The sequence below is a fragment of the Ylistrum balloti genome, unplaced genomic scaffold (assembly GCF_031769215.1).
Source record: "Ylistrum balloti isolate Yb309-2 unplaced genomic scaffold, AGI_CSIRO_Ybal_v1 Utg370266, whole genome shotgun sequence".
Classification (NCBI taxonomy): domain Eukaryota; kingdom Metazoa; phylum Mollusca; class Bivalvia; order Pectinida; family Pectinidae; genus Ylistrum; species Ylistrum balloti.
The window spans coordinates 569900-595153 of NW_026782208.1; the positions used below are offsets into that span (position 1 = coordinate 569900).

Consider the following 25254-nt stretch of genomic DNA (forward strand, 5'->3'; position numbering starts at 1 on the left):
CTCTTCACGATATTTGTTATCATTTCCACGAATCAAACTAAAACTTATAGTTTTATCAATTCGAGTTTATTCCATACTTTTTAAATAAATGCAGTTTATTTACGCTTAACTTTTTGTTCAGTTAATGCCATGACTATTTATTTAGATCTTGAAGAAGATATGAGTCTTTCAGTTTTGAAGGAGGTACCATACATGGTCTTGTTATTGAATAAATTCAAATACTCCAGCCTGGTTAACGCAGGAACAAGGACAAAGAGAGATAACTCTTTGGTTGTATTGTTTGGTTTTAAAGTTACTACATCTAATAATTATGTATTGGAACATTACAGCTTGAATCGAGTACTTTTTTAATACAAGTCGATCATCTTAGTGTTTTCTACCTTTGAATTATCATCTGAATCAATATTTTTGTGTTAATCATGTGCATTTATCTTCTAGTCTTAAAACAAGCTACCACCAATTGTACACGGGCTTAACTTAGAAACTTGTGATGTTTAGTTTGTCCGTCGAATCGACACCGCTCTGAACAGATTTTGACATATATGTATATTAAATTAAGTAAGTTACAGCCATTTTAAAGAACCTTTGGCGATTCAGAACGTTTAACGATCATTCCAACCTCTCATCGAAACAAGTTAATGGATTATCGTATTAACTTGCTAAATGGTTTATCTATCGCATTGCAGTGGTCATCACAAATTAGATTTTGGATATAAAAGTTAATTTCTGTCATTACGTCAAATGATTTTTATTTCTTAAATCATCTGTTTTTAAATAATATATTCTAGTTATTATTTTGACTGATTCGGTATGCATTTCAAGTCCCGCACTGAATAATTCAACATTCTGTTCCATCAATTTAAAGAAATTTATAACGCATTCGTCAAACAAAAAAGATATGGTTATCAGAATGCACATGCCGAGCAATGCATTCCACTTGGTTCTTCTGAATGAATTTACAGGCTTGAAATACAAATCGAAAACCAAAACCACAAATGTGAATACCTCGATTCAAGTATTGTTATTTCTCCTGTTCACAATTTGCTATCGTGTAATTGGTGAATTCAATAAAACCAAGATGACGTCTTATCGTCAGGAAAATTATGTTTTATTCTCATTATTTCATGTTGTGACCTCAGCTTGCACTTCTTTTTATAAATTCCCAGTCATTCATTCTCTTCTTGGAAAAAAAAAACAAAAAACAAAAATACATTTGATGCCCAAATTATTACGCAAAACGAATGGACCCTTTAGATTTAGTGGTCGCCTGTGGATCACAACAGGTTGAATGGGGAAGTGAGAAATATATGTACTTAATTTCCTACGATTAAACATATTTGTTTTCAAGAATATATATGTTTTGAGGGTTATAAACCTACATTGTCATGTTTAAGAATCTTTCAAACCGTTATTGTAGCTCCAAATCAACCAAAGAGTGTGGATACATGGCGACTAATGAACGTGTGAATCGACAATATGTGCCGGAAGGGTAAACGTGTATTTTTGCACTCTGCAAATTTAGGCCAGCCCAATGTTTTCTTGTCGAAACTTTTTCTTCGAAACATTACAGATGTTGAAAGCCTACCTATTTTAAGCTCTGCGTTGAAATGGACGAAAATAAATACCAAGCGCAGAAAACAAAACATCCTCAATACTGTTATTAGCAACGCATTGGTAATCAATATTAAATGTACATGACTGTAAACATACTGTACAAAACAAAGACCACCAAAGATCGTATGAAAGGTTAAATTGAAAACGTTTGTTGATGAAACAGCACTCCCCTTCTATGTATACATACATATCAATAAAATAGCAATATGATCACAAATTAATGTATTGAGCAAGTAGAAATATTCAGGACAAAGTTTATTCAAGTACTGTTATAGATATTCCATGACGCTTGTTATTACTTGAAGCGATATAACTGCAATTCGGACTTCAAATTAAAAAAAGCAAATATCAAAGGGTCAATAGCCATATCAGTCATCTCATAATTACTTTGAGAGGTTTTAATAATAGTTATAAGTATTGACAAAATCAAATGAATGTCCATTTTCAACAGGGTAACAGATTACGCAATCGTATTATAACTTGTTTTAGATGACGGCCGCGATCATCCGTCTATGATTTCGGGTCGACGAACAACACTTGGTAAAGACAATTTCATGATAATTATGACATTGATGGCATTTGAGGCGTTTGAAACGTGCCTTGTAGTGAAAAAAAAATCCAATAATTGTTCAATCATTTAACATATTGCTCTTCATAACGAAAAATAAATCATCAAAGTCTGCTTGTCTTAAAAACCCGTAAATCAATGTCATCATAAAGGCACAAATGGAACTGAAGAAGTTATGAAATGTATTTTAAGACTGAGACCATGTCGATTACCTTTGATTTTGGAACCGACCTAATAACAACATATAATCAGGACTGCTTCCGGACCATCTAGGACAGGTTTCCACTAAACTAATTAGTTTAACTCTAGGAAATCCGTAACATCCACACTAAGCCTCAGTTTATTGGCACGCGTATAACTTGTATGCTTTAACGGATGTCCGTAAAGTGATAATAGACAACTTTAACCATCTCAAGATTATTAACCACACTTCCCAATGTAAATACAACTAGAGGAATCAAACTTTGAAATATTTACGTTATGTGCTGGATTTATCACTTCAACAGCCAGTGCCATTTTGAGGCAGGGTTTCCTATAGTAGCTTGCGGCTACCTCGTTGAACAACATAGGATGGCTCATTACTCGACATTCATTTTGATAACGTGTCACACAGAAGGCAACAACCTTAACAGCACCAACCTGTCCGTTTCTCAGCATCCTGAGAACACACAATCCTCAATGAGTTTGGAATGTCGAATTGCGTGGCAATTGCGTATGTCAACGCTCTTATTAATAAGCGCACTTATTAAAAGAAGAAACACATGTATCATATTTAAAGCAGAAACTAATTGTCTTATATTAGGATCTTTGTTTATTACATAGCAGTAGCTGGTCGACCATTGACCATTGATACAGTTTATAATCCGCATGTGGGGTATGATTACCCAATTCGGAGGTATCGAAACTTCTCGTCGTCATTAACCAAGGGAAGAAATACATAATAATATCCGGTACTTCATAAAACAAAACAATGCGTTTACAAAAAAAAATCACACCGTCTCTTTTTTTCATGAGGTGACTGGGTGTACAGAACATGGTTGATACACATGCCGTATGGGTGAAGAGTGTCGAACGAAATTATTGGTTTGTGTTTGCGGCACCTGAAGACTTTCATCGGCGCTTCTTTGATCCTGATCAAAAAGCCAAGCATTATTGTCATTGTGTTCAAAGAAATGGCTATAAAAATTGATTCCATCTACAAGGAGCGGGAAAATACAAACGAAGCCAAGAATAATGATACCCACTGTAGCCACGTAAAGTGATGATGGTCTAGGGTCGTTTGCACATACAAGACTACGTTTGTAAGAGGTGGTGTTCTTAACAGGTACTTCGGTGTTTTTCTTCAGTTCATCCAACCTGTTGTTCAATGCCTCCTGTGTTGTAATCACGGGCGTGTAAGGATTTGGACAAGCTGTGAAGAAAGACGAACAACTACGTCATAGATAAGCACCGAATTATAAACAAAACCTTGGAAAAATCAAAGAAACGAAATAAAAGCTGCAAAACAACGTCCATTCAAGGGGATGTTCAGGTACAACTTGGTCGTACCGGGAAATATAGTAGACCTATCAGGGAATATAACAGGAACGGACACCAACCAAATCATAAGAACAAGTAAGTACCAATATGTGAAAATATCATAATCAAAACTCATTTTAAACATAGCTATGGGAAAATATGAACAAAAGAAAGATTTACACGGAGACTCCTAAACCATAACAATGAGTATAAGACTAGGTGCTCCGGAAGGGTAAACGTCTTCTGCATCATCAACGAATCCCGCCAGGACCTTATACGGAAATACTGCTTAAACATTAATAAACCGACGGACAACATAGGTCATATCTATGATATTCCCATAATCTAAACACAAACGCGTTACAAATTACAACAACTAAGATTAGGATTATATCCCATATCAAATGTGGATTTCTGTCATAGACTTTGATCACCAGGGTCGGATGAAGCGGAAAAAAAACAAGTTCTACAATGCCACAGGCATACAAAGAAACAGAAGCGTTAGACAAATATAGTTATTATAATCACAATACGGACCACACAAAGGAATAAGATATTGACCGGAAATAGGATATAAATATACTACATGTAAATATCTATTTTACACAAAATCTTTCTGTAATGACAAATGAATAAAGAGAATATTTGTGAAATATTCGGTATTTAAAATAGATCAGAAGATATCACCATGAAGGATACACTTCTCTAAGTATCAAAAGATATTGTAAACATAGACAAAAAACTTCTTTACTAAATATTTAATATGATTCACTAGATGAACAATATTTCATGCATATGAATCATTTTACTCTCAGGGGATTACTTTCAGTAATCAAATGATGTGACTTTAGATACTCGTTCAGTTTAATAACATGTATAACGGGAATTCGTGCGTAGAGCTTTTTCTGTGTTTTTTCGGTAAAAGAGTAATTAAAGGTAATACATATGGTTATCTACATGACATGTTTAGCTGTAAAGGAGGCTGTTTTGATGAAACTTTGTCTCACCTTTGCAATCCGGTAGACTTCCTACCCATACTCCCGCCGTACAGGTATGTATTGCATCACCTGACGACAAGGTGTAACCTGTGATACACGAGTACAAAGCCGTACTCCCAGAAGTTGTGCCACTATATAAGAGATGGGTGTTGACTACTGTTGACGGTGTACCACACATAACACTATTTGTAACAGGTGAAGCCGTTGTAGGTGTTGCTGAAAGAATTCAATTTGTTTCATAATAAATTCAACCATTTTAAGAAAGCGACATAAATGACCATCGTTTACTCATCCAAGAAGCTACGACGTACATTTGGACTGTATCAAACTGTTCTCACCTGAATTTGTTACAGAAAACGTGGTTGTAGTGGGGATGGTACTGGTTGTAGGCGGGAGAGCTGTTGTAGTTGTAAGCGGGACAGTAGTCGTTGTAGGCGGGGCGGTAGAGGTTGTAGGCGGGAGAGCTGTTGTAGTTGTAAGCGGGACAGTAGTCGTTGTAGGCGGGGCGGTAGAGGTTGTAGGCGGGAGAGCTGTTGTAGTTGTAGATGGGACGGTGGTAGTTGTAGGCTGGGCAGTAGTCGTTGTAGGCGGGACGGTAGAGGTTGTAGGTGGAACGGTAGTAGTTGTAGGCGGGACAGTAGTCGTTGTAGGCGGGACGGTAGAGGTTGTAGGTGGAACGGTAGTAGTTGTAGGCGGGACAGTAGTCGTTGTTGTCGGGACAGTAGTCGTTGTAGGCGGGACAGTAGTCGTTGTAGGCGGGGCAGTAGTCGTTGTTGTCGGGACAGTAGTCGTTGTAGGCGGGACAGTAGTGGTAGGAACCTCTGTTATAATATATGATATTAAAAATATATCAATATTCAATACAGACATATATCAATTTATTTTTAGCCAAATGTAAAAATAAAATGTCAAAATGTAAACAATATATACTCTGGGGATAAAGAAACGCAGGGTGACATTATTTGCAATATCTTGCGAAGGCGCGATTATAAACAATGAAAATCGGTCAAGCAACTCCCTAGAATACAGTGCATGTGGTCCGGTATCGAATGTGGCATCATTATTTTGCACGACAATTTTTCCGGGTAAAGCACGAAACAGGAAAATCCCGTGCACAGAAGTATTGTTATATTGAGTTATATTGTTCGTCATACCATTAGGTAGTCTTAAAAGAGATACATCATTTACCGATAATTTGATTAATTTCTGATAACATTAAACAATGGCACGGCTGCCGGAAGTTCATAGGGGTCAAGCCACTGCGATGATTATGCCGGGTCAAATGCAAATACAGGTTGCCAGACTTTTCGGTGTCAATATTTGCACTATAGAACGTCCTGTCAGACGTCCACGAGAAACTAGGCGGGTTGCTGACAGACCTAGGTCGGGGCGTCGGCGCGTGACGTTACACGTCAGGGCAGGTTTATGTGTCTCTTATTTGCTTAATCGGCGCCTTATTGCCATTGAATCGGCCCTTAATACCGTAGGTACTCATAACCATCCTATCCATGAAAAAACTTTATGGAAACATTGCGGGAAGTTGGTCTGCAGGCATGTCAATCGTTTGTAGGTCTGCCACTTACTGCTGTTCGTCGACAACGTCGTATGGCTTGGGTGGCGGCACATGCCCCCAGAATACTCCCACTGAGGCAGTGTTTACGGATGAGTCTCTGTTCACCCCGTTTCGAGCAGATGGTCGACGTCGTGTATACCGACTGCCGCTAGGTATAGAGATCAGCTCCTCCGACCCCATGTTATTCCATTATTGCACCAAAACAACCTCACATTCCAACAGGATAAAGCTCGGCCCCATGTAGCAAGGATCTGTCGCGACCTTTCCACTAACAACAATATCCACCCACTGGACCCTATTTAGCACTTGTGGGACCATCTGGATAGACAGGTTCGACGACGCCAGTCTCCCCCTGTTACTCTGATCCAACTGAAAGCAGCCCTCTTGGAAGAATGTGTTAACATCTCCATGCGGAGGATAAAGTCACTCATTAACTTCATGCCTAGGAGAATCAGGGTTGTGGAGAGAGCGAATAGGGGATATAACCGGTATTGACTGACCACCTCCCACAATCAGTCCATTTTGATTTCAGATTGCAGAGTTCTCTTTCAATTCTCTTCAATTACATCTTAATTACCCGATACAAATCGTTGATTTTGCAGTTTGTTATGTATGGATTGATCTTCATTCTTACTTTGAAATATTGAATATTATACTCGACATCTTGCCTAGAATCATCTTCAAAGTGTACCCCGCGTTACTTTATCCCTGGAGTATACTGACATACTTCATTGACACACTTAAAGTCTTACGGGACAACAAAAGCGATGTTCTTTGAGGTCATGTATGCATTTCATGTAAGGAATTCAATTATCTGCATTTTTGTGTACGACCATATTGGTGAACGATATTGTTGTTATCGGCATCCTTTGCCAAAATGTAAAAGTTTACCTGTTTTACAGTCACTGCCAGTCCAGTTCACATCACACGTGCATGATACGTTGATATGGTCCATACTGGCAACACAGCTGCCGTGTCCGCATGCACCCGTTACTAGTAATAAAATCAAAATTGCAGTTTTATTTTAAATCTTTATTGTTATATTAAGAACATCTTATTAAATCAGTGCCATAAATAGCACAAATTGCGACAGGTTGACTTGATGAAATAAATGAATCAAAACAAAATCACATACTCTTTATTACAGATATATTTACACGACTACCTTGTTATTCCGGAAATATCGGCATCTAATATCATTGCGTATTATACATATATTATACAGCTTATTTTGATGTCAAGTTAAGACAATGAAATGGCGTATCGTAACAACTGGGACCATATCTGTGCTGTTGAAATAGACAAGTCTGGCAATGAAATATATATTTTTTGCAATATCTGCATGAATAATCGATCACGTGATAAAATTATCTTAAATCCTTTCCATAGCTAAGTGATTTATGAAACACAGTTTATTTACCCTCTAAAAGTTCTTCTTCTCACATAAGACCCTATATAAACATGGACTTGTAAGCTATATCCTATCATGTACATTTTGTATGTTATTGAATTTGAATATTGATTGATACTTGTTGACCATTGTGGTTCTTTGCTAAACAACAACTGGATTCACAACGAGGCGGTGAACAATTTGACGAAAGCACTGTACGTTCTAGTTTATCTTATCATTTATATATATTATATCCTTTTACAAACTTGTAAAGAAATGTGTTTCACATGTATAGGTGCGGTTATAGAGGAATATTTTGAAAACAATTTTCTCATGAATGAAAAATACAGAAAATATCTACTTTACTAAGATTACAAAAACGACATACATGTATACCACCTTTCAATTTAAAACAGATCGACGTTAATGTTATAGACGGAAGGTGTATTTAACCCATAATTCAATTAATTTCGTAATAGCCTTGTCTGTGCTATTTCCTAAGATTAGATACGTTTGAACAACACATACATTTCAATGCTTGTACACAATACTCACAAATTAATAGCGTCTTTCAATACAATGTAAAATGAGACACAATAGGAAAAACATACGAAATAAAAAAGAACGAACAACAAATATCTTTTAGTTTTTTTCCGAAACCAAATACGACCTATACACCCAGGTACATGTTAATTATAAAAGCATGTTAATGAAGTTATGGTAATGAAAACTTCATGATTATTTCTGTGGATGTTAGTGTGTTTACTAAATGCATTTTCGTAATAAACCCTGCTCTGAATTGGTCCACTGAATACTCAATTTGAGTTTTTTTAACATGACAACAAAGATTTCGAATACTCTAATGAGAAGAATGTCCATGGATATGCAGAATGTATATGATGATTTTATATCTGCGTAATGAAATTCTTAGCATTCTGTATCAAACCACATGGAAATCACTATTTTCACGTATAAGATGCTAATAGCAATCCACACACTTACCAATACCACTAGCCGTCATTATTCGTATGGTTACTTGTGCTGTATCTGACAGCTGATTCATGTGACCGGAAGCCCAAATGACGTCGTGGTATACCATTTTACCCCCAGAAGAGTCGGACGGTCGCCACAGCAATATCTGTGACTCAGTGTATACGTAAACAACTCCTCCAAAAGGAACATAGCTTCCGTCTGTTAAACTGTTTCCTGTTCCATAGAATCGGAATCCAGGGTTGTTTCCATCAGCGACTGTGATCTACAGCAGAGTAATAAAAATAGTTATTGTAAGAACCTGAATAGTATACTGATGCAGGGGTGAAGCATCTTTTGGTTTGGTTTGAGAATCATTCAGCCATATTTCGAAACCTTCGAGATCAAAATAAGAATGATATCTAATCAAAGGGCATATTTTTGTTTTATGAAATTGGTTCTTTTCACTTTTTTATCATAGAAATTAAGTTTTGTTTAAATAATGTTAAATTAACGGTTCAGAAATAATCGCTCGACTACGAAAGTTCGTTTGAGTACGCAATACATACATTATTTTGAGATTATTAAATTACCATTTTGATATCACCCCGTTTTTCAGCCCAATTGTTCTGATATCAGCCCGAGGGCTAAAGGCCAAATTGGTCATATGATAGTCTTTTTATCATGTGTTTGTTTTCTTTAAATAAACCTGCCACGCCATTATTAGTGCTAGACGCCATGTTAAGCTGTTAATGTTCGCAGACGACAACTGCAGGTATAGCACTAATAACAGAAACCAATCTGGAAACAGCACCATCTGGAAATTTGTATTGGATTCTTAATTAATGTTCGAAGAAATAAAAAATTCTTCCAAGCCAACAACGTTTATGTTCAAATCAGACGGCGATAAGCGGAAGCGGCAAAATATAAAAAAAAAAAACCTGTGATATCACTTTCAAAAGCAATGGGCTATCATTTCAGGGCGTGCGATATCACCCGCGCTGATATCAACTAGTAATCATTTCAGACTTATCAAGCATGCAAAATCAATGTTATCAGTAGTAAAAATAAGATAAGAGATTTTATAAAATGTGTGATGTAAGCATTAATACAAACAGATTATTTGACATGCATAAGTAACATATACCCTTAAACGTCTGATGCTAAGAAAGCTTTTGATTTGAGATATAAACATTAAGTATGTATACTGCTGTCGTTAACAGGCTATTCTAAATTTTGTTAATTATGAAAATCAGTTCTGATTTGTTTACATGTATTCTGATGTATCAAATCGAACAGCTTATTTTCTCTATAGAGTGATGAGGGCATATTCACCATCAGGCCATTTCCAAACTCTAGGAGTTCTAAGATTACATTTCCTTCACAACTCAACATATGACAAATCGAGATTTAATTCACAAATTACAAAAGTATGGATAATATTGAAGGTCTACCTCTGTCGAAACTAAAATGTCGTCAGTCTCCAGGTCAGAAGAAAATGGTATTTCATAAGTGCTCGTCAGTCCTAAACCCATCGATAATGTATGCTGAAAAAGTATCTCGGATGGCGGGAATATCCAACAGATGATCCTTACTTGGCCCGAAGCAAATCTCCAATCATCATTCGTCCCCCATCCATCATAAGCACTGAAAACGTATCCTGAAAAACATACCTAATCATAAGCAGTTCCCTTAACTTCTAGGAAATAAAATACAGAAATGCAATACCATTATTTGCCAAAACCATCATATATTAGCCATACCTAAATAGTTGAATCAAATGTCGTGTAGACACACATTTAAATTACGTCAATCCACATATAATGATTACTGTGGTGATATGTTGTACTACGACATGCATACTTCGATGTAAAAACGAAATCGAAACTGTTTGTTTGAGTAATCAGAATATTTTTTTTCGTCTATAATTCAAAAAAATATCTTTTGAAGTATCACACCTTTTCGATTTGAAAATAAAACTTCCGTTACGTTACAATGGTCAGTGCATGATTTCTTTTCGAGTTTCGAACCAATGCAAAAAATACAAACGGAACAGTCAAAAGTTCGTGCATTTACGGATAATATTCTATGCACTATATAAAAAAAACATTGGTTTTTTCCAGGAACGTACCACTTATGAGCGTAATGGAACGTTTGCACTGCGTATTATTGGCATGTTGGAGGCTGAAATAACTTAAAATGATATGAAAAGACAGTTTGAAGTGTCTTCTTCACTGACCGCTAGAAGCATTTCTCGACTAAGATTGATCCGTTCCAGAACCATACAAAACGGATAATGAGAGGCTTCAACGTGCGCTTAACATGGTACAGGAGACATATGCGATTCACCAACAGAAAAACAATCTGTTAACAACGGATAAGTCCAGATTTTACCCTGATAGTAGTGACAGGTGTGTTCGCATGAACCGTTGGCCAGGAGGTGACATTTGTGTTATCAAGCGTCGTAAGTTTGGCAGAGGGAGTATTTGTGGTATTGGTGGTATTACAACACATTGTATCACTCGTTTGGTTTGAGTGGAAGGAAAACAAGTCGTTACCATACAGAAATTAAGCATCTTCACGTTTTTTCCCCATTTATCCGTCAATAGAGAGTCACCGTGGTTCATTGGTATCCCAATCCATTTCTTTGTAATTTGATGAGTTCCATACGTGGTAAATGAGTGGCAAACATCATTGCGAATGATGGGAATAGACAGTTTTGAATGTATGCCCAGATTGGCTTTTCTTTGAATATATTTCTATCCTGGTTGATTAATTGTCTTATTCACTGTCATTATGAAGACAATGCATTGTGAAAGGAGGTTTATAACAAAATATAAGATATTCTTTTGCGTATCAATTTACAAGTTAAACAGTTGAAATACAGATTTTCTTTTTTCCATCTGTATACTTATGGGAAACGATTATCCGTGATTATCGTACCTTCGCTTGAAGCCCACAATCGTATCCTAGTTGTGTCGTAACCAAATAATACCCCTCCAAAGTTTAGATGTGAAGTGGTATCCGTTATACCGGCGCTTCCTGCAAAGAATATAGATATTGAAAGTGCTCTGGATAATTAACAATAAAAACACGACATATCTAATATTTGCAAATTCTTAACAAGACTAATTGATAATAGTAAATAAATTGATTTTCTATTAATCTTATATTCAAGGAAAGATGATGAATGTTTTCTAATATGTTTTATTAGCAACAAACATAAAACGATATAACTGCAAAAGTACTGACCTTTTAAAGCATTGATCAATTATACAACTGAGCAATTGGTAACGGCTGCAATAACGAATATCATCAAACGAACAAGTGGTCAATAAATCCCGCTTTATCATGTACCAACTGAACACATCTCGATACTGGTTATTCCAATCAATTTCATAAATCGGAATTCAAGATGCTACATCCTCAAATTGAAAAATCGCATTTTGTTATTTCAAATTCCTATTATATCTATCAAAAATCACCATAAGATTCGACAGATACGGATTTTAAACACTAGTTTGCTGATAATGCTCTGCAATGTTATAGAATCGAAACCAACATAAACGTTTTTCGAACGTATTCTTAAATGCAGAAAGTAGTTCTACTTCAGAAATTTGCACTTCACTTATCTGCCAAAACAGAAATATGGCAAATCAAGCTTAACTATTGAAACATTAAATGTATTTTTAATCTGCGCCAATTAATGTACGATTTACCTTGTGCATCCGACCAGTAATCAGTGGTATCAAGTGCTATCTGCACGGTAACCAGGTCCGGATAAACATTCAGGTTATGCGATATTTCGTGGTAAGCTAATGTGCCTGTGTAAACAATAAACAACATAATACTTTCAAGTTGACACAATTTCACTTGACGCAAATCTAGGAGACGATGGCAAAACAGTTTATGTGGAGGCTCTAGTAAAAAAAAATCCCACGAGAATAAGACCAAGTTGGTGCGGAAAGGAAAGCATATTCCACTTCATCGATAGCACATACCGTAAATTTTGGTTAATCCATGTTAACAACATCAAGGTTTTAACGAAGAACAACTCCATATTGTATAGTTAACGAAAGTATTAATATCAATATTTGTATCAATAATGTACTAATCAACATCAAAGAAATCCTTAACGAAAGCAGTGTTGTGATATCAGGATTTATCTCCCGTGACCTACTATTTTGTCCGGAGGAGAGGTATATTTTTATCATTGGCCAACACTAGGAGTTCTGAATGTGAAAAATAAATAATATTTAATGAAAGATGTTTGCTTCCTGACTATGTATTTATCCTATGTAAAGAAGGGTAAACGAACTTTTAGCGGGGTTCTTCATCTGTTTAAATTTTATATTCACAGCACAGATCACTGTCGGTCAGTTGATGGGACTGCATGCTGGCGGGAAACAATCTACTGATATTAGAAGCAACTCCTTGAGGTATGTTTACCTACATATTTTACTTAACTTAGAGCGTAGCTTCAATAATGTCTGTTCAAAAACAAATCGAGTGAGAGTACATATAGAACAAAAATAACACGGTGTCTTCAGCAACTGATCAATTATCGGGGTCTTTTCTACAGTTCATTTATCTACAATGTATTGAAAAGACTATTCGTTAACGGTAGAATTCATAGCAAAACCATGACATTAATATAATGTTGTAACATCGTCTGTACAACATCAATCAAACGGTGTCAAAAAACTGCACATTGATGTTATTATCGACGTCACATGGAAAAAAACTTATTTACATCGCTACAATGCGAATTAGATGCAGCGTTGTATTTTGACGCAAGTGTAACATTTTCAGAGCTTTGTGTGTCCACGTGATAGAGTAATTTTATTCTACACTTTGGGGATGCCTTATCTGAGCAAGTCTTTAAAAGTAGTAGATCAAACATGGTAAAAACACGAGTAACAGTCACACAAGTTATGTTATATGTAATGGATACTTTTCTTTGTATTCTTTCATTGTTTCACTGTATATATTGTACATAACTTTTCACATATTCTAAAGCAAGTGACTTACTACTTATTGCTGTCCATTGGCTAGAATATGCTGGAGGACCAATATCACACAGTTTCCAGACTCTAACCTTGATTTCAGCAGAGCTGTATGATCCACCAATGAGAGTTGACCCTGTCCTTCCAGACCCTCCTGCAAACAAAGATTGATAAGTTTCATACGATTTCCATCCTGGAAATGTTATAACAGTATGGCTTGATATATAATGCTGTTTTCATATATGTAAGAAAGATGTGGCCATAATACCAATGTATAAAACGATATTGTCTATAGTATAGTATGTGTTACTTTTGTAAAATGTTTTATTTTTTAATACAAATTGATTAAACCAGGGGACTTACCTGTATATGCCACTAAGCCAGTTGTGTAAGCCAAGAACATGCCTTCTCCGTCTGGTGCATATACTCGTATGTCTACGTCGTTGTAAATATAAACCACTCCACCGTAATCAGTGTTAGAATCGTCATCACGGTGAGCCGAACCAGAACCAGTAAATATATAATATTCCCCATTGTCGGTAATCCTTATCTGAACGTCCACCTCCACAGGGTACTCCCCGAGGGTATGTGAAATAGTGAGCTGACTACCTGTGCCAGCCTGAGCCGTCAACAGCACCCATGCACTCTCGAAGGATGGTGTATTGAGGCAGTTCACCATGAAAACTGTATGTATACGTATAAAGAAATGTACTTTATCTTAACAATTTCTTAAACAGAAAGACAAGTTAACATCCGGACATTCTCATAAGATGACTGATTATTAGTTCTTCGAAGTGGTTCAGTAGTTGACCCCGTTGATGGAAGATAATATATATCCATGTAGCCTTAATGTCGAGGTTTTCATTTGTGTTCAATATATCATAAGTTTGATGGTTGAACTCTATAAGAGTAAAGTTATAAATATATATCTTGGCAAGCAATGATTGTGCGACCTTTTTTTATAAAAGGACAAATATAACCACCTTAATGATTCTCCAGGTCACTTACTTAACTTTATTGACATCCTATTTTCATCAACCTTAAAAAGTTTCAGCAAAATGTGCATTTTATTTTTGTGGTTTTGTTCGTTTCAAAATGACGATCATGACAACCTTTCAGATTTTGGACGAACTAACAACATTTGATGAAAAGTAAAGAGATGGAGATTCTTCAGAGAATGATGTTTGTGCCTGCGAGGAAATCTATGATTTACAATACTCAGTGACTTAAGTTTGTTTGCTCTAAAGACATGCCCAACTGACTGTAAAAAGGACGCGCAAAAATACAGTACATTTCGATCTGTTCTAAGAGCTCCATTTGGAAATAACTTTGACGAATAAAAACAGGGTAACAGCAAATCGCAATTTATAAAGCTCACCAGAAAAATTTACTAGACAGCAATCTAAAAAAGCTATATATAAGAGGATATGTTCTTTCCAATATGAATCTAACTGCCTAATTGTGTACATGTCACCATCATAAACTCCTTCTATACTCCTTAAGGATGGTTGTGACCAAAAGTATGGAGACGTAAATCGGCTCAAACAATGTTCAAATATAAAAGGAGATGTGAGCCAATACTTTAGTCTAATACTTTCCTCATTATTTAGAATTTGAATAACTCTTAATGAATCTTAATAAAAGATACATAACTAGACTGTTGAACAACAAATAAGGATTTCTCTTTTATAATTAGTAATCAAACTATTTATGTTATATTTCACCGAAATCCAACATCTATCGTTCATAAAGTGATACACTTGATGTATAAATGCAATAATGTTTTAAAGACCAGTAAAAAACATTACTTTGCTGCGATATCGCTTTTCGGATGTATTCCTTTGATGTTTGGTCGGAAGAAAATCATAATTCAACGTAAAATTCCAACATGATAATTAGATTTCAACAGTGTTATTATGGATAATTTTATTTTCTTTTTTCTCTCACTATACATTGTTTCCTTCATGAATTCGTCGAATTATTTTTATGAAGAAAAGTTTTTTAACAAAGATGGAGCACTGATCCAATGTTCTGATGAGTATATGTGTCATTGTCAATGGTCATGTTATACACATGTACAATAAAAACTAGCATAACAATAAAAGAGAATGAGATATGTTTCACAGGTCACTTAATTGATTTGAATTTTGTTTTGCTAATCTAATTATTGAATTATTAGCATTTATGACTACAAGGCAATTAGTATAACACCCAGGAAATAACTACATCTGTATCGATCACTTTCGTAAAGATAAGTGTTTACTTCGATTCGTTTGTTCTGAGAAAGAATGAGTGTTTATTTAAACTATGGAACTATGAAAGTTTTTGTAAGCTGTTATTCCCATATATATATATATATATATAGGGCATCGGACATATCTCAGTAAACAATGTCTTATTATCGATCATAAACACGTGAAGGTAATCAATTCGTTTATTTCTGTAATGGTGTACTTGATGTCAGCAATTGTACTATTGCAACACGTGACTGTTGGGGTGTTTTTTTCATACTCCACCAATACTTCATGCATATGAAAAAATGTATGATCTTTCAATATATCTACATTTGGTATGACCGAAAGCATTCGAAGAAACTACATTAATTTGTGATACCAACAATTACCTACAAAAGCACGATGTAGTAATACACTAACATCCACCGTATGACCATGCTCAGAAAGTTCCTGCAACATTTCCTCGTAAAAACGTAGTAATTGACTAGTGCATGTGTTGGTTAGATTCATCAATTAATGTCAAGTAAATTATATAGTAACTATAAGGCTGTTTCTTTCTTTTTAAATTTTTTGTCAGCATATAGAAAGGAAAAAACCTCCTATATACTTTATAATTTATCATTCCTTCAATACTACAAGACACCTAAGTCGCAAAAGAAGTATATTCAATAAAATCGGATGATTTGAAAAGCGTCAGATATAATGAATGTTTTGTATTGTGGTGCAAACAAATTGAATTGGTTAAAACCATACATACAAATGAAAACAATAAAAACTACCAGGCATAATCATGCATAAACATCAAACATCATATCGTACTGGAATTCTATGAGACTGGCTAACAATGAATCCTTATTGATATAACTTATACACTCGCCGATTGTCACTTATTGGCCTTGATATCAGCCTCTCGCATTGATTGATTCAATTTTTGGTTGAAATCAATTACCTTTATATTATCTTAAGCAAGAAATTATTGATTAACGGAGTTTTTATCCAAATTCAAAATCGATAAATACTAGGACAAAACACGTATAAAATGAAATCATTTACATGGAAATTCATGGAATCCAACGACTAAAAAACGGCCATGTATTCTGAAAAAGTAAATGTTTTTTCTTCACTGAGAACATCTGGCATGTAAGTATTGGGCGATTCATTGAAGTAACAATGTCACATTTGCAAACGAGAACAAGGTTAACAACGAAACTACCAGGCATACTCATGCACAAACATCAAACATCATATCGTAATGGAATTCTATGAGAAATTAATCCTTATCGTATAACTTATACACTCGCCGATTGTCACTTATTGGCCTTGCTATCAGCCTCTCGCATTGATTGTTAATTGGTTTTAGTTATTTATATTAAGCATTTGAGCGGACGTGAACTTATTACTGTACCATAGATTAAGGATGTATTCCTCTGAAGTTTTGACCGAAAGTAAGTCATTATTCAATGTAAAACGGATTCCAACAGATTAATTCGAACTTTTGTCTTTTTCATACTTTTTTTATCTGTACTTGTACTAATGAGTTGAAAACGGGCGATTTATATAACGTTTTGAAGAAATTTCGCTCCAGTAATCAATTTTATTTGAAGGCGTAGTTGACGGTGTGATTTCGTTAAGCCTCAACACTTTCAGTTTTTGCTGTACAGGTACTTTCAACAAAAGTCTGCTTAAATTATCACTAGGTATCGGAGATTTCAAATTCGTGAATTCCGACTTGGTGACCACTTTCAAGGATTTTAGGACACGAAAACTAATAATTCTGCTGGTTTCAAGATCTTAGAACAACTGGCTAATTCTTGAATTCCGACTTGGTTACCACTTTCTAGGATTTTTAGGACCCAAAAACTAATAATTCTGCTGGTTTCAAGATTTTAGAAAAACTGGCTATTTGGCAAAACGTAAAGCAGAAAGACTCCCTTTTTAATCAAGAAAAATAACTTTGAAAATGTAAAGTCTTATAAATGTTTAACTAGAAAACTAGAAGATGGTCAAATAACAGATATGTGTGTCTGCCTAGCAGTTTTTAGTTCATGAAATCAAATGAAAACTTAAGTATCACACCCTTACTTATTTCAGAAAACGTTATTCAGGCAAAGAGTAAGATAATATATTGAAAATAATTACCTGTTGCATATTATCTGACGCCTGTTCAGGAAAAAGTGCAATAACAAAACAATGTATTTGATTTTAATCTACATTCTAAATTCAAACGTTTGAAAAGAAAAACCCGTCATTAGAAAAAGGTTAAAACTGTTTTTTTTTTACTTCAGAGAAGAGTACATCCTTAAAATTAATGTCTTCTTATTAACGGAGAAAAGAGAAGACGGAGAGTTACAACTTTTACTAATAAAACACACTACTATGCTGGACGAATGCTATATGAAATTCAAAGCTTACAAACACATCCCGGTATACAATTATCACGATATATTTTTAATTTGGTGGCACTCAATTTATAAGTTATGATTATTATAGAATGACGTCATATACCGGAAGCTACAAAATCAATTATGCATATGCAAGCTGACTAACGGAAAGGCATTGGAAATATATTTCAATACAGGCACTGATACTTGATTTATGCAGAGATTCTTCATTGTTAAAAATTTACGAGGAAACTTATGAAACTCGTTTTTAATAAATGTAATAATATATTAATAATAATATATTGATATGGAAAACATTATTGCAAACACACATCTGAGTATATAAGGTAGGAAATGTCGCAACACTTGTATGATATTAGTAAGTGTGATAAAAGTTTCGTTGTATTGTTTCATAATTAAGTTAAAACGCCTACATCAACGATACTTGCTATGAGTCGAAGTGCTATTAATCGCATTTTACATAGATCGCATGAATAGTAATAGTTAGAATATTTTACAAGATATATATATACACATATATATATGAATTCCATCACGTAATGCACCCGCCTTAAAATCAACCCAATTGTTTAGGTAGCGGAAAATCTAGAACAAATTAATCATAATTCCGTCCTAATAGACAACATTCTGAGCTTAATATAATGACGACTTACGGTTTCGTCATCAATTGAATTAAACATGGTTTATTGCATTGATACAAAGATGTTCATATGAGTACATCTATGTAAAAACTCCAAATACTTTCGAACAGCCGATGTTAACGTTAAGGACCTGTAAAATTTATTAATATATTTATCTACTAATTACATCGAAATAGATATTTTTACAAGTCAATATATTTTATATAAATCAGGTTACCATGTGTTGACGTACGAACGTTCAGATAAATTTTGATATTTCTAGACATGTTTGAAAATGGATAAAACGGTTTAACTATGACTGCATTTCAAACCACTGTTGATTGTGATTTCAGAACGACACAAATGAAAGTAGTAATCATTTAAATCGATAATGACAATTTCCGTCTTAAAACATACAACAATTTAGAATCATAGTATGCCATTATTTAACTAAAGATGTACGACGTGAATATTCAAGAACCTTCATAAATGGTGTGTGTTTGGCGAACTTTGGTTCCAAATAAATGGATTATCAATAAAAGATAGTATATCATGATACAAAATAACTAAAACTTACCCTTAAATAAAACGATAGAACCAATCGTCAATAAAAATCTTGTATACATTTCAGTAAAACAGAAATTTCTTCCACCTCAACTGCAAAGTATATCATTGTCTTGGGCATATCAATTTAACACCTGTTTTATTTCACGAAGTACGGGTCGATACAATAAACGAGCCAATGAAATTAATTTTCAGAAATATCGATAAAGTCAGAGGCCTTGGTCAATGAATAGCACTTACTGATAAACTAATTCGGTACGAAATTTGAAAAGATTTTAGACATAAATCGATACCCAGTACATATACACGTAAACATTACAATTACAGTAATTAGCATTACACTTGGTGTATAAAGAACCGCCACTTGAAAAATTAATTTTCAGCTTAACCTATTGAGAAAATTATCAAACAACAAAAAAGCTATTTGATCACATACATCACTCTATAACAGACACAATGGTCTTTTGTTGTGAAGAGAAAAACACATGATTGATGAACCCAGAAATTGAACTAACGCCCTTTTCATCTTGTTCTTTGATGCAACTTTCACAAAAAATGTGTTTTTCTTTTTCATAAAGACTCGGCATCTGGCATTACTATTATGGATAATGTTAACTACGTCAATCAACACTGGGAGGAAGATGAACATGCATAAGATCAGAATGCCCCCGATCCTACATACATAGCGGATGGTCTTGGGTCGTTGGCGCACGAAAGGGTCTACTTATACAATGTTGTGGTCTTATGAGGTACTCTGCTGATATGATACGAGTTGTATTTTACGGACTTTACAGACATAACTGGTATTGAGGTCTGCGGATATGTGCACCCTGAAACATGATTGGACAAAGAAAAAACGCAACATGATATGCAGTTAAAATATCCCAAATTGGAGAAAACGTCGGTTATATCCATATATTACGTTCCGTACTGAACGGCTATTGTTAAATAACACCTGTTTCGTATAGCCTTTAGAAATATTTTCTTTAATTATTAAGATAATTCAAATGCAACGATAGCTAACTAAATTGAGAACTACTGTGTGTGCGTTGTACGATGTTGGTCTTGTTTGACATTTAGTTTTATAAGCGTGAGGATCAGTTATTAACATTGTTTGACCACAAATTATCAAAGATAACCCTTGCCATTATTTCTATATAGACTATATGTATTGGTAGCTTGAGCCACAGTACCAAAAACTTTTTCCCTATACCTTCACTTTCGTCAAAATATAACCTTTATCTATCTTCATTCTAAACGTAGATGATAGATTTGATGTTGTTGAATACTATAACGTTATTGTGAATAAAATATTCTAAGTAATGGTATCTGTAAAACGTTATAGAGATGATAGACTCAAAGTATTGTAAACTAAATAATAATCAAAGTTAACTTGACTGACAATTGATATCATATTTAATACAGTCTAACCTGAACACTCAGGTAACAGTTCTTGCCACGTGCCGTTACGACAATGATTATCAATATCTCCTGCTATGATAAAATATCCGATGGCACAGGAATATAGCGTCACACTTCCGTCTGATGAACCATTGCAAACTAGCGTTTTAGGGGCTGACACAGTGATTGTAGTCTCGCCTTTTTGTGGAACTGCAGTTGACACATCCTGAGCCGAGACCTACGATGTAACAGACAAATCTTCACTCGCCGTTGTCATGGCATATGAAATTGTATCGAAGACATTATACCTGTTTGTGTAGATTTGTCAGTGGTTTGGTCAGTCCTTGCAGTTTTTGTTATTGATAGAGTCGAAGATTCCGTAGTATTTGTTTCAGCTATGATTGTGTCTAACGGGGTCGTGTTTGTTGTATTCGTAGCGTTTTCTGTAAGATAAAAACACTAATTATATTTACTGTTAATATCTTGCTCTGAAGTTATCAACAGTTCAATAACAAGTTCAGGCCAATGTACGTTTGGCTACACTTTGTTTGCTCTATCGAGTGACCCTTAAAGGCCTGAAAGGAGTGGTTAGGTAAAGTATCGATGATACACTTGCCTTTAAAGAAGTCTTACATGGTTTTATATCCTGAATGGACGTGTAAAATTAAGAGGTACATGACAAAAACAGAAACGTACCCAATAACTGGCAGTATAATGCGGTGTATGTGGTCGGTCAGGAGCACTTGACGTTGTTACTATTCATAGGACGAGAGCAGAATCCGGTTACGTATGGTCCTTTGTCTTCCAAAGGAAACATAAATGTTTTGTTTTATCTTTTGTCAAAGGCTGATTTTTGAAAGTGACTTTTGAAAGATGGACAAAATGAAAGAACAGTGATTCAACATTTGCATAAGAAAGGTCTAGTACCTAAGGATATCCATACTGATATGGTAGCAACACTAGGGAATGGTGCCCCTCTATATGCTACAGTGAAATGGTAAGTGACGAATATTAAGTGTGACAATCAAAGCCTTGGGGATGACGCCCTTCCTGAAAGGCCTGTCACTGTTGCAAACCCAGTCAATAAAGTCCATGATAATATTATGGCTTACAGGCGAGTTACAGATAGACATATAGACAGTACAGTTGGAATTTCAGAGGAAAGAGTACATTGAATTCTTACGGAAGATCTTAAAGTGGGAAGCCCTCAGGCCGTTGGCTACCAAGACTTCTGACAGTTGATCAGAAGCACACCAGACGAACATTGTCGCGTGCCATTCAGAACCTTTCAGAGGCATATCCTGCTAACTTTCTGCAGAGGTTTGTGACTCTGTGTGAAACTATAGACTATGAGTCCATCATTTCGCTTCAGTGGCCAAACAACAGTCTAAACACTTGAAGCACCCTGGATCACCCCCGCCAAAGAGGGCAAAGAGCGGAAAGGATATGGCCTCGTTTTTCAAGGATGCTGATTGAATTTTTATGGTAGATTATTTGCAAAATGGACAAACAATTCTATATATATAACATATTATGCATCGCCTCTTAGGCAATTAAGAGAAAATGTAAAACCCAAGTTAAACACTTAAATATGAGGCTCACAACTTATCAATCAGCCCTCGTAAATTGATGATCAAAATATAGGATTCCTGATCTTCTGAGAAAACAAGAATTACATTTGCAAGGATATATTACAATATCATATTAATCTTCCCTTGTTAGATTCTAATCAAAGAACCAGAAATAGGACGGGAGACAGGGTGCATTTGATGATGGTGATTGGTCATACATCCTTGGCGGATAAATAACGGAGGTATGCATAATCTTCTCACCAAGTGTCAGGTTGATTTATATGTGATTTTCTCTTTCTCCAGTTATCACATGATTTAAGGTAAAAATGGTTATAGATCTCGAAATAGAGCACATCCCTATTGTACATATATATATAGCGTATGTACTAACCTTTGTCGGAAATAATAAATAAGTCCATTTACTAACCTGTGTCGGAAGTAATTTATAAGCGTATGTATTAACCTGTGCCGAAAGCGTTATATAAGCGTATGTACTAACCGGTGCCGGACGTAATATATAAGCGTATGTATTAACCTGTGCCGAAAGCGTTATATAAGCGTATGTACTAACCAGTGCCGGAAGTAATATATAAGCGTATGTATTAACCCGTGCCGGAAGTAATATATAAGCGTATATACTAATCCGTGCCGGAAGTAATATATAAGCGTATGTATTAACCTGTGCCGGAAGTAATATATAAGTGTATTTACTAACCTGTGCCAGAAGTGTTATATAAGCGTAAGTACTAACCTTTGCCGGAAGTGTTATATAAGCGAATGCTAACTTCGCCAGAAGTAGAAGACTGCTGGTTCATACCACCTCCTTAGATACCTCCAATATAGACAATTTTACCGTCGTAAAGGTCGGGGGGTCGCCACAACGGTCATGTTGGTTTACACGTAGATAATTCCGCCATACTGACCATAAGTCCCGTCGGTCTGGCTGTTACCAGCTGCCACGAACCGGAAGCCACTGTTGTTTCCGTCACTGACGGTAACCTGCGAAACACCATGGAATATTCTTAGAAATATGTAAAACCTTAACGCGCTTATTAGTGTACCTGATTTGGTGTTGATCAAACCTTCCTTATATCCAAAATATGGTAACTTCCTTTTTTTGAGTTACATACCAATTGCATAAAATTATGAAGCCTAGGAGTCAACCGAGAAAAATCCAAACTGATCGAGAGAAAAGTCAAGCTCTAAACAGGGAGGTGCAGCAGCCCCATAGTCGAACTGCGTCAATATTCGAATGGAAGAGAAAGCCGACTTCCATGCAGCGTTTACGTTATGGAAATTTCGATTGCGAGAGTATTTTCTTTGACTTAGAATCAAGCAAGCTATAGGATTTAAAATGTTTTAATATCTTAGTCACAAATGTTTCTCGGCAACGCTGATTCTTTTCAAATTCAAATATGTCTCTGGTGGCAACACGTTTTTGTAGATATTGTATTTATAATCAAAGTAAACAAAATACTGAAATATGGATTGTTATAATCTCGTACTCGCATGGGAAAGCTCCGATATTCAGAGCATTGCATTACAATGAGATTTTTGAGATATGGCTAATTAAACCTATCGATTGGAGCTTAAACTCCAACAAGAGCTTGAAATTTACAGACTTCTGGTGATTCTCCTTTTAATAAGCATATCTTTTGAGTCACTGAATTTAATTCCGCGAATACAACAGAGGTAATATAACGCATCATACCAAACCTACTAAGGTGGTTTTAAAAAACAAATGAGAAATACAAAACAAACGCAACTCGAAATAGAAATCTTATGACCTTGTTTTATCATGAGTTTGTGTAGTATTTGTCCAGTAACGCCTTACGTCAACAGCCACAAGGTAGTCGTCAATGCTATACTCCTGTAGGAGATCGACTTCATATGTGATCTGTTGATTTTGACTCATGGTTAACGACTTGGCGAACACTCGTTCCGCGGACGAGAATATCCACACCAGTATTCGCACACGTCCACTTTCTGAATATGAATTTACGTTACTTCCCCAGCCATCATGACTGTTGCAGACAGCCATTTAAGCGTGAAATAAAACAACCACAATACTGTGATTTAACAACCGTTATTGATGATTTAGGCATTTTGTAATTAGGAAAAAAAACCTTAGATATAAAAATTCCAAACACAAGTTAACAAAATATGACATGCCTGTGGGTTTTTTTTTTTATCTAGAACCAATTACGAGCGAATGAACATTTTATACAAGAAAACATTTCAGTCAATTTGTGTTTCATCAAAAATTGTAAATATATCTTTTTAACGTAGAATACGCGTATACGTAACTATTACATACCATCCAAATGTATACATACAGTATTTTTCATTATCCTTCAAAATAACCCTGCTCGGTGACCACAGACGAACGGTGTTGTTGCTATATCCAAATACGACACCTCCAATGCTAACGTGCACATCATTGCCAGAGCCGTAGTACACCACGCCTAAATTTTATGAACCATTAGTTGAAATTGATAACAGATCTAGAAGAATTATTTTAATGCTGCTAACAGTATCTAAGCGAAATCACATTGTTGTGATTGAGACTGAAAAACATAGTGTAAACTGTTATTAAGCGCCTCTTACCTAGTCAAATAGAGATCTCAGGTACCGACAATTACTACTCTGGCGCAATGACTTTATCAAATTTTGTATTTGCAAAACTAAAAAAAAAAAAAAAAAAAAGTCACATTAAGTTGATCAATCCATCTTATTCAATACCCTTTTTTTCATCGAATGAAATACAGCAAAAGTAGAGGTGATGAATCTTGAATATCCTATGTAAAATTACATAGCTTACTCTCT

The 25254-nt window shown here is 35.3% G+C and overlaps 1 protein-coding gene across 1 annotated transcript; it reads right to left on the reverse strand.

Moving 5' to 3' along the window:
- Positions 1 to 3189: 3189 nt before the first annotated feature.
- Positions 3190 to 24469, reverse strand: LOC132552665 (uncharacterized). The gene is made up of 12 exons (XM_060216854.1): positions 24263 to 24469; positions 23352 to 23427; positions 14000 to 14320; positions 13662 to 13790; positions 12350 to 12454; positions 11574 to 11672; positions 10085 to 10290; positions 8664 to 8916; positions 7163 to 7264; positions 5079 to 5519; positions 4708 to 4914; positions 3190 to 3593 (listed from the first exon to the last, which is right to left on the reverse strand). The coding sequence occupies exons 1-12, from the start codon at positions 24467 to 24469 to the stop codon at positions 3190 to 3192; spliced, it is 2550 nt and encodes an 849-aa protein (XP_060072837.1).
- Between the last annotated feature and the right edge of the window lie 785 nt (positions 24470 to 25254).